We start from the raw sequence: 10,845 nt of genomic DNA, 5'->3' as shown, positions 1-10,845 counted from the left end.
CTGCACACTGTATACACTATATGGAGAAAAGTATGTGCCCCCCACATCCACCTCCAAGAGCTTTTCTGACCTCCCATCCTACATCCATAGATATTAAGTTGGATTCTCACCGCTGCAGATGTAATGGCTCTGCTCTTCTGGGAAGGATTTTGGGGGATGTTGGGGCAGTCTGTGTGCTAGTTCATGCTCGTGGTGTTGGATGGGGCTGAGGTCCAGAATCTGTGCGGCCGCTCATGTCCCCCCCATGTCTGTATGGAGCTTGTGTACTGGGCACAGTCATGGGGGGCAGATAAGGGTCTTCCCCAAGCTGTTCCCACAAAGCTGAAGCTACAATTGTCCACAATGTCTTGTGCTGAAGAATACGATTTCCCATCACTGGAGCTGAGGGTCTAACACCGCCCCCTGATAACAGCCCATAGCATTATCCTCCTCCACCATCTGTACAGGGGGCACAATGCAGTCAGGGGGTATTGTCCTCCTGGAATCACCAAACCCAGACTCCTCCATTAGACACAGAGAGAGAAGTGCGATCCATCACTGCACAGAACACGTCTCCTGCAGAGTCCAGTGGTGGCGGCTTTACACCACTCCACCAGACACTTGCATTGTGCTTGGTGATGTATGGTTGCATGTAGATTCTTAGCCATGAAGCTCCCAGTGGGGGCGCAGTGTCTGTGCTGATACCATAGGACGTCTGGACTCTGCAGTTATGGGGTCAGCAGAGCGGTGGTGAATTTCCAGCACTCTGCTCCTCGGCACTCGACCCCTCACTCTGTAACATTACAGGGTCTCCACTTTGTGGCTGAGTGTCTAACCTCTAGCCCCACCGGACGATCTGTCACATGGTAATAAAGGCAAATAGCATTGTGGGGCTAGAGGTTAGACACCAGGGGCAATGGAGGGTCCGAATGTTATATACTGGAGGCAATAGAGAGGCCGGATGTTATACACTGGGGGCAATGGAGGGACCGGATTTTATACACTGGGGGCAATGGAGGGGCCGGATGTTATTCACCAGAGGTGATGGAGGGGCTGGATGTTATTCACCAGGGGTGATGGAGGGGCCGGATGTTATACACTGGGGGCAATGGAGGGGCCAGATGTTATTCGCCAGGGGTGATGAAGGGGCCGGATGTTATTCACCAGGGGTGATGGAGGGGCCGGATGTTGTACACTGGTGGCCATGGAGGGACCGGATGTTTTACCCCAGGGGCAATGGAGGGGTCGGATGTTATTCACCAGGGGTGATGGAGGGGCCGGATGTTATACACTGGGGGCAATGGAGGGGTCGGATGTTATTCGCCAGGGGTGATGGAGGGGCCGGATGTTTTACCCCAGGGGCAATGGAGGGGCTGGATGTTATTCACCAGGGGTGATGGAGGGGCCAGATGTTATTCACCAGGGTTGATGGAGGGGCCGGATGTTATACACTGGGGGCAATGGAGGGGCCGGATGTTATTCGCCAGGGATGATGGAGGGGCCGGATGTTATACACTGGGGGCATGGAGTGGCCGGATGTTATACACTGGGGGCAATGGAGGGGCCGGATGTTTTACCCCAGGGGCAATGGAGGGGCCGGATGTTATTCGCCAGGGATGATAGAGGGGCCGGATGTTATACACTGGGGGCATGGAGTGGCCGGATGTTATACACCGGGGGCAATGGAGGGGCCGGATGTTTTACCCCAGGGGCAATGGAGGGGCCGGATGTTATTCGCCAGGGATGATAGAGGGGCCGGATGTTATACACTGGGGGGCAATGGAGGGGCCGGATGTTATTCACCAGGGGTGATGGAGGGGACGGATGTTATACACTAGTGGTAATGGAGGGGCCGGATGTTATTCACCAGGGGTGATGGAGGGGCTGGATTTTATACACTGGGGGCAATGGAGGGGCCGGATGTTATTCGCCAGGGGTGATGGAGGGGCCAGATGTTATACACTGGGGGCAATGGAGTGGCCGGATGTTATTCACTGGGGGCAATAGAGGGGCCGGATGTTATTTACCAGGGGTGATGGAGGGGCCGGATGTTATACACTCGGGGCAATGGAGGGGCCGGATGTTATTCGCTAGGGGTGATGGAGGGGCCGAATGTTATACATTGGCGGGCAATGGAGGGGCCGGATGTTATACACGGGGGGCGATGGAGGGGCCGGATGTTATACTGTTGGCAATGGAGGGGACGGATGTTATACACCGGGGGTGATGGAGGGGACGGATGTTATACACCGGGGGTGATGGAGGGGCCGGATGTTATACACCGGGGGTGATGGAGGGGCCGGATGTTATACACCGGGGGCGATGGAGGGGCCGGATGTTATACACGGGGGGCGATGGAGGGGCCGGATGTTATACACCGGGGCGTTGGAGGGGCCGGATGTTATACACCGGGGTGTTGGAGGGGCCGGATGTTATACACCGGGGGCGATGGAGGGGCCGGATGTTATACACCGGGGGGGGTGATGGAGGGGGCCAGATGTTATACACCGGGGGCAATGGAGGGGCTGGATGTTATTCACCAGGGGTGATGGAGGGGACGGATGTTATACACTGGGGGCAATGGAGGGGCCGGATGTTATACACCGGGGGTGATGGAGGGGCCGGATGTTATACACCGGGGGTGATGGAGGGGCCGGATGTTATACACCGGGGGTGATGGAGGGGCCGGATGTTATACACCGGGGGTGATGGAGGGGCTGGATGTTATACACCGGGGGTGATGGAGGGGCCGGATGTTATACACCGGGAGTGATGGAGGGGCCGGATGTTATACACCGGGGGTGATGGAGGGGCCGGATGTTATACACCGGGAGTGATGGAGGGGCCGGATGTTATACACCGGGGGTGATGGAGGGGCTGGATGTTATACACCGGGGGTGATGGAGGGGCCGGATGTTATACACCGGGGGTGATGGAGGGGCCGGATGTTATACACCGGGGGTGATGGAGGGGCCGGATGTTATACACCGGGGGTGATGGAGGGGCCGGATGTTATACACCGGGGGTGATGGAGGGGCCGGATGTTATACACCGGGGGTGATGGAGGGGCCGGATGTTATACACCGGGGGTGATGGAGGGGCTGGAAGCTATAAAACTGATTAAACAGAGTTCAGTGATCAGGACGTTTCTGTGGTGGATTTTGTTTTTGTTGTTGGATTAAATAAATTAACAAGAATGGAAACTTTCTCTGATGTTTTGTGAAAATGAGAAGAAGACTCAACCAAACCGTGTTTTAATTATTTCTCAAATAAAGCGCAGAGGAGCACCACAACTACACTGCACGCGCCCATAGAGCCGGGGGTGAGGCCGCGGTCACACGGTCAGTATCCGCTCAGTATTTGTAGCCAAAATCAGGAGAGGAACAATCAGAGGAAAAGCAGAAGAGAAACTCGTCACAGCTTCTGGATCCATCACCCTCCTACAGACCAAATACTGATGGGGTGAGGTGCGCCTACAAATACGGACTGAATACTGAAGGTGTGAACACGGGCGGAGCCGCCGGTGCCGGGGAAGATTTTTTTTTTTTTAATGAAAGTGAGAGACGGATCCAAAAATAAGGAAAACTATCACTGAGAGTCGGACACGTCTCCTTTTTTTTTGCATTTGCTCCGTCCTCCCGCCGGGATCTCGGGGTGTAGCCGCCATTGTTGTGACTGCCGGCTCCTAGGGAACAGGGATGACGGCGGCTCAGCCCAGAGGCCGCAGCAGAGGGCGGGTTACCCCGGGATTGGTCGGGCGCTCTCCTGCCCGCCTTGTGCGCCAGCACCGTGATGTGTGTGAGCCTAGCAACCGGGAGCCATCCGTGCCGAGCCAGGGAGGGAGCCGGCCGCCTGCACCATGAGCCGCCCGTACCCCGGGTAAGTGAGGACCCCCATCTGTGCGGAGAGTGGGGTCTCCTCCTGCAGACCCCGGTATATCCTGCAGGCAATTATTCCAAGGTCACTAATGATGTAGCGCGCAGCTCAGAAGAACTACAACACCCATCATGCCCGCAGAGTGTAATTAATCAGAAATTCTGTCACTGTCTGTTCTGGTGCCAGTTAGGGGCTGATCATCTCTGAGACTGCGGTGAAGCGACAGCGCTCATTTTTGCCTTTGGAGACCCCATTGGATCCTGCACCTTTACCTGCGTTCATCCCTTTAAATGATTGCTCCGGTCGCTGTCGGTGTCGTGTAAACCTCTTACGCTCCCGTGTACATTTTTGCTTTACTTTTTATTTTTTTCTGCGAACCAGTGCCGCCAATTTTTATTGACTAAATTGGAAAGGTGCGAAAGAGAAGCTGACATGGCGGCTCCTGCCGGATTGCTGGGTGATCACTGACGGATCAGGGTATTGAAAGGTTCACTTTAAGGCTGTGTGCACACGCTGCGGATTCACCTGCGGGTTTTCCTGCAGTTTTCCCTTGCGGTTTCTACTATGTTAAAGGTGTGAAACCGCAGCGGAATCCGCAGAAACAATTGACATGCTGTGATTTATAAACCGCGCGGAAAAAAACGCAGCGTGAGCACAGCAGTTATTAAAACCCATAGGGTAACATGGTACTGTACCATGTCTGCGGAACTGCAGCGGAACCGCAGCGTGTGCACACAGCCTTAGGCTCCGTTCCCACGATGAGGTTTTGCTGAGTTTTTGACAAAAATGGAATTCTCCTATTTTACTTAATGGGTGCAGAAATCTGCTGCATCAAAACCTCATCATGGGAACAGAGCCCTAGACTACATTGCAGAATGTATCAGGAAATTGCTTATATACCAATTCCCGGAGATAGTGAAATGTGAGAGATCCCATAATACTGGCAGTATAGATGGGATCGGAGTGTGATAAATTAATAAATGAACCTACAACTCCCAGCAGCCGGAGCGCCACAGGTTGTACAGGAGGCATCAATAACACGGTCGTAATTTTGTTGGATTTGCTTAAATAATACTATAGTAGGTAATTGATATTTAAGCATTTGCCTTCCATACACCACCTGCTGCTTCTCCCTTTACACTACTCCCCTACCCCCGGACATTTAGGGGATGTGCACACTGAGCCTTTTTACTGAGTTTTTGGAGTAGAACCTCCAAATGTTTGAGATTGATTTGGAGAGATTGTGCCAAGTTTCTGATCCGAAAACTCCACATAAAATACAGTGAGTTTCGGCACCGGATTTCTCCCCAGGTACAAACGAATTATTCCCAATATTGTCATATTGCTAAGATATGGCATCACTTTACAATTACTGGGGGTCTCAGCCCTTAAGAATAAGGGGCTGCAGCGATGACTTCCATGCACAGCGGCGCCCCCAGACATCGTGTCAGGAACTGCAGCGTGGATCCATTGAGATGAATGGGAGCGAGTGCGTTTCCCTGCACAGCTGGGAGCCTGCAAACTCCTCCTGGGCTCCAAAATCCTATTGCGATTGTATCCCTTCAATTGTTTATCGCTTTAGCAATGATTTTTTATTTTTATACTTTTCTGTTTGTCTGCACTTTACAGATATTTCTTTTAGGTTTTCTTTTAATGCAATATGGATGAACGTGCGTCGGGGTTCAGATGTCGTTGATGACTTGTGAAGTTGTGATATCTTAGCAATGAAATTTGCGACTTTATTTCATGAGTTTACAGAACAGACGAAGTTTAGATCAAACTTCCACAGAAATATAGGAGAAAATTGCAGCTTTTGCTCATAGCCGGTGTCATTTTGTCTTCATTTTGGGCTGACATCACAAGTTGCATATTTGGCCTCAGCGTATTTCACCTCCCACAGTGCTGAGATTTGAGAAGATCTCCTCTGCACATTGTAGATATTTTGGGCTTGGACATTGTGCTGCGGTGCTGATTTTTAAATCTGTAGCTTTTTACACTGTGTTCCAAATTATTAAGCAAATGATATTTTTCTCTGATTTTCCTAAATAGTCGGTACAAATGACAGTCAGTCTAATAAAAGTCATCACTCGTTAGAATATACATCAAATTTTATTGAAGAAACCTCCCAATAATAACAGTATAATCTCCAAAATGAATAAAAACTCAAATTGCACTGTTCCAAATTATTAGGCACAGTAGCATTTCTAAACATTTGATCTGTTTTAAAGAACTGAAAATGTTCATTTGTGGAATTTGCAGCATTAGGAGGTCACATTCACTGAACAAAAAGGATATTTAACTTCAAAACATCCTATCAGGCCAAGTTACATGGTAACATAGGAACCCTTCTGTGACATCACCTTCACAATTCTTGCATCCATTGAAATTGTGAGTTTTTGGAGAGTTTCTGCTTGTATTTCTTTGCATGAAGTCAGAATAGCCTCTCGGAGTTGCTGTTTTGATGTGAACTGCCTCCCACCCTCATAGATCTTTTGCTTGATGATACTCCAAAGGTTCTCTATAGGGTTGAGGTCAGGGGAAGATGGTGGCCACACCATGAGTTTATCTCCTTTTATGCCTATAGCAGTCAATGACTCGGAGGTCTTCTTTGCAGCATGAGATGGTGCATTGTCATGCATGAAGATGATTTTGCTCCTGAAGGCACATTTCTGCTTTTTATACCATGGAAGACAGCTGTCAGTCAGAAACCCCTATATACTTTGCAGAGGTCATTTTCACACCTTCAGGAACCTTAAAGAGCCCTACCAGCTGTTTCCCCATGATTCCGGGCCAAAACATGACTCCTCCACCTCCTTGCTGACGTCACAGCTTTGTTGGGACATGGTGGCCATCCACCAACCATCCACTACTCCATCCATCTGGACCATCCAGGGTTGCTCGACACTCATTAGTAAACAAAACTGTTTGAAAATTAGTCTTCATGTATGTCTGGGGCCACTGCAACCATTTCTGCTTGTGAACACTTTTTAGGGGTGGCCGAATAGTAGGTTTATGCACCACAGCAAGCCTTTGAAGGATCCTACACCTTGAGGTTCGAGGGACTCCAGAGGCACCAGCAGCTTTAAATATCTGTTTGCTGGTTTGTAATGGCTTTTTAGCAGCCGCTCTCTTGATCCAATGAACTTGCCTGGCAGAAACCTTCCTCATTCTGCCTTTATCAGCACAAACATGTCTGTGCTCAGAATCAACCACAAATCTCTTAACAGTACGATGATCACGTTTAAGTTTTTGGGAAATATCTAATGTTTTCATCTCTTGACCAAGGCATTGCACTATTTGATGCTTTTCAGCAGCAGAGAGATCCTTTTTCTTTCCTAAATTTCTTGAAACCTGTGGAACATCATTCTTAAGTAGTTTTCCTTTAATTGAGCTCATCTTGTAAACTAATTATCACAGGCGTTTGAGATTGACTTCAGTGATCCAAAGAGCCCTGATACACAATACCATCTATGAGTTTATTTGAAAAACAAAAAATTACATCTTTAGGACACTTAAATCCAATTTGCATAATAATTTGGAACACAGTGTAAATTCTTTGTTTGGAAAGAAAGGTTGAAATCTGCACCAAATCCGCTGCAAAATCAGCAGAGTGCGCAGAAAAGCTGTAGATTCACTGTGGATAAATCCGCATCAGATTTACAGATTGATAGTCAAGAGCATGAAGCACATCATGGTGCTGAGCGCTATTCACCCGTTCCTGCAGGCTGGCCTCGCACTGTACCTGTGGGTTATTATTTTTCCTAAGGGTGCGTGCACTCAGGTTTTCGGAGCAGAAACTCTCCAAATGTTCTGCTCAGCGGTTATGTGCACACAGTGGTTTAAATGAGTTTTTCAAGCAGAAAACTCTTCGGGAAACTATGTAAGTTTTTCCTTTTTTTTTTTTTTTTTTGTTGTTGCTTTCTGAGAAATTTCCAAAGATTTGGAAACTCAGAAGTGGTTAAAAGAAGTGACCCGCTCATTCATCAGGCAGCTTTTTTTAAAATCTGCCCACTCTCTATAGAGGATATAGAAAAAAAAAATGTTGGTGTCTGATGAGCTGCTGAAAAAACAACCGCAAAACTACCGGCAAATCCACTTCAGGAAAAAAACATGCCGGCTTTTTGCTGAATCAGCTTTGATAGAAAAATTTGGTGGCATCAGACTTAAACACCTCCTGTGCCCATACCCCCAGAGAAAGATGTGTAGATACATACCCCTGGAGAAAGATACATAGATACATACCCCTGGAGATGGATGTATAGAGACATACCCCCGTAGATAGATGTATAGATTCATACCCCCGTAGATAGATGTGTAGAAACAGAGCCCCGGAGATAGATGTGTATATACAGAGCCCCGGAGATAGATGTGTAGATACATGCCCCTGGAGATAGATGTGTAGATACATACCCCTGGGGATAGATGTGTATATATAGATACATACCCCTGGAGATATATACACATCTATAGATACATGCCCCTGGAGATAGATGTATAGATACATGCCCCTGGAGATAGATGTATAGATACATGCCCCTGGAGATAGATGTATAGATACATGCCCCTGGAGATAGATGTATAGATACATACCCCCGGAGATAGATGTGTAGATACATGCCTCTGGAGATAGATGTGTAGATACATGCCCCTGGAGATAGATGTGTAGATACTTGCCCCTGGAGATAGATGTATATATAGATACTTGCCCCTGGAGATAGATGTGTATATATAGATACATGCCCCTGGAGATAGATGTATATATAGATACTTGCCCCTGGAGATAGATGTATATATAGATACTTGCCCCTGGAGATAGATGTATATATAGATACTTGCCCCTGGAGATAGATGTATATATAGATACATGCCCCTGGAGATAGATGTATATTTAGATACATGCCCCTGGAGATAGATGTATATATAGATACATGCCCCTGGAGATAGATGTATATATAGATACATGCCCCTGGAGATAGATGTATATATAGATACATGCCCCTGGAGATAGATGTATATATAGATACATGCCCCTGGAGATAGATGTATGTACAGATACATGCCCCTGGAGATAGATGTATGTATAGATACATGCCCCTGGAGATAGATGTGTATATATAGATACATGCCCCTGGAGATAGATGTATATATAGATACATGCCCCTGGAGCGTCTGCCAATATTCTACACACTTACATATGGATTTTGCAGCAAATTTGGTGCAGAATCCACAGAATTGACACACCGTGAATTAATAAAAACAAACAACAGAACAACTCTTGTGCAGATTCCGCAATGAAGCCAGAATCAGACTGCGGATGAGATTACTCTCGCTCACTTTGCTGGTACCGTAAAATCCGCACCAAATCTGCAACGCGTGAACATAGCAGCAGAGCAGACGAGCCGCGCGTCTCAGTAACTGCGCCCGGCACGGTTCAGTAACGCTCCCTGATTTGCACTGCCGATGTTCCCGACACTGGTGGGGGTCTCGGATGTCAGGGGTGTTGGATTCTGGAGCTTCGTGGCACACGGGGCGACCATGGCGTCTCCCGTTTCTTTTTGGGAGGACTAGTGTAGTCTCTGATTCGGATTCGCAGCCGCACTCTCAGGTATCCTGTGAGCAGTGATCGCCGGTGTAGCGCGGCCTTGTGCCGCTGCTAATAAATAAATGACACTTTGTATCACGTAGCGAGCAGGGCCGGGTCACACTGCGGATTCTCCGTTCACGTCATTTGCTTTATTCAGACGGCGACCTGTCATTTCCATATTTATTCTGTGTGAACGCTGAGAATTGTGCTGGTTTTTCGGGGTCCCCTTAATATTTTACAGCACAAACCTCTAAACCATAAATGTAAGCCCTGCCTGTGTCCCGGGCCCGTTCACACTGGTGTGGTAATGGACGCGGTGCGGTCTTCTCACTGGTGGTGGCCGTGTCCGGGATCCCGCACAACTCACTACAGCGGGAATTAGTTATGTGGGGGGGGGACTCCGCTGTTCCCCCTGGCGGTATTGTGATGTGGTGTACCCTGGGCAGCGGGGCCCGGAGTCGGGGTATGGCCTGATTTCAATGGTGGAGCGAGGTGTCGCCAGCTCTGTGCTCCTCCGTCCTGCCTGTGCCCCTGAGTCTGTGCCCAGCGGGTGCGATGGTGTCACTGGGGCAGATCATGGTGGGCGCACGGCTGGGAATGTGGGGATTTTGTAGCTTTTCTTTCTTAGCCAGTGATTTTCTAGGGGGAGGAGGGAGGAACCTCATATTATACAGGGGGCACAGTGGGGACGTAACTGAGTGTAGAGGGCACTTTGGGCATACTGTGTGTGGGGACTACACTAGGCAGGGGGCACCATACTGTGTGGAAGCATTACACTGTGAGAGAGGGTACCTTGCTGTGTGAAGGCATTATGCTTTGGGGGGGCACTGTGTGGTCATCATACGGTATGTGTGGAGGGCATTTTAGGGGCATGGCACTGTGGGGGTGGGGCACTGTGGAGGCATTACATTTTGTGTGGGACACTGTGGGGGTATCATAGTGTGTGGAGCACTGTGGACGCACTACACTGTGTAGGGGGCACGGTGTGGGTGTGATACTGTGTGGGGGACACTGTGGGGGTATCATAGTGTGTGGAGCACTGTGGACGCACTACACTGTGTAGGGGGCACGGTGTCGGTGTGATACTGTGTGGGGGACACTGTGGGGGTATCATAGTGTGTGGAGCACTGTGGACGCACTACACTGTGTAGGGGGCACGGTGTGGGTGTGATACTGTGTGGGGGACACTGTGGGGGTATCATAGTGTGTGGAGCACTGTGGACGCACTACACTGTGTAGGGGGCACGGTGTCGGTGTGATACTGTGTGGGGGACACTGTGGGGGTATCATAGTGTGTGGAGCACTGTGGACGCACTACACTGTGTAGGGGGCACGGTGTGGGTGTGATACTGTGTGGGGGACACTGTGGGGGTATCATAGTGTGTGGAGCACTGTGGACGCACTAC

At 49.3% G+C, this 10,845-nt stretch overlaps 1 protein-coding gene across 2 annotated transcripts in view; it reads left to right on the top strand.

Annotated features, from left to right (window-relative positions):
• Positions 1–3,417: 3,417 nt before the first annotated feature.
• The window catches only part of ERICH3 (glutamate rich 3), a 56,039-nt gene continuing 48,611 nt past the window's right edge, over positions 3,418–10,845 (top strand). Inside the window, exon 1 of one of the 2 annotated variants that reach the window (XM_073544794.1) lies at positions 3,418–3,441. In XM_073544794.1, coding sequence (XP_073400895.1) covers positions 3,437–3,441 — 5 coding nt within the window. In that variant the 5' untranslated portion in view covers positions 3,418–3,436. Of the gene's footprint in view, positions 3,442–3,549; positions 3,859–10,845 lie in introns of those variants that run through there. The other variant, XM_073544793.1, reaches the window with a different exon arrangement.

This window comes from Dendrobates tinctorius, unplaced genomic scaffold (genome assembly GCF_039654945.1).
Source record: "Dendrobates tinctorius isolate UK_male_01 unplaced genomic scaffold, ASM3965494v1 ptg000138l, whole genome shotgun sequence".
In the NCBI taxonomy this organism is placed as follows: domain Eukaryota; kingdom Metazoa; phylum Chordata; class Amphibia; order Anura; family Dendrobatidae; genus Dendrobates; species Dendrobates tinctorius.
This window is presented reverse-complemented; position numbering and strand designations above follow the sequence as displayed.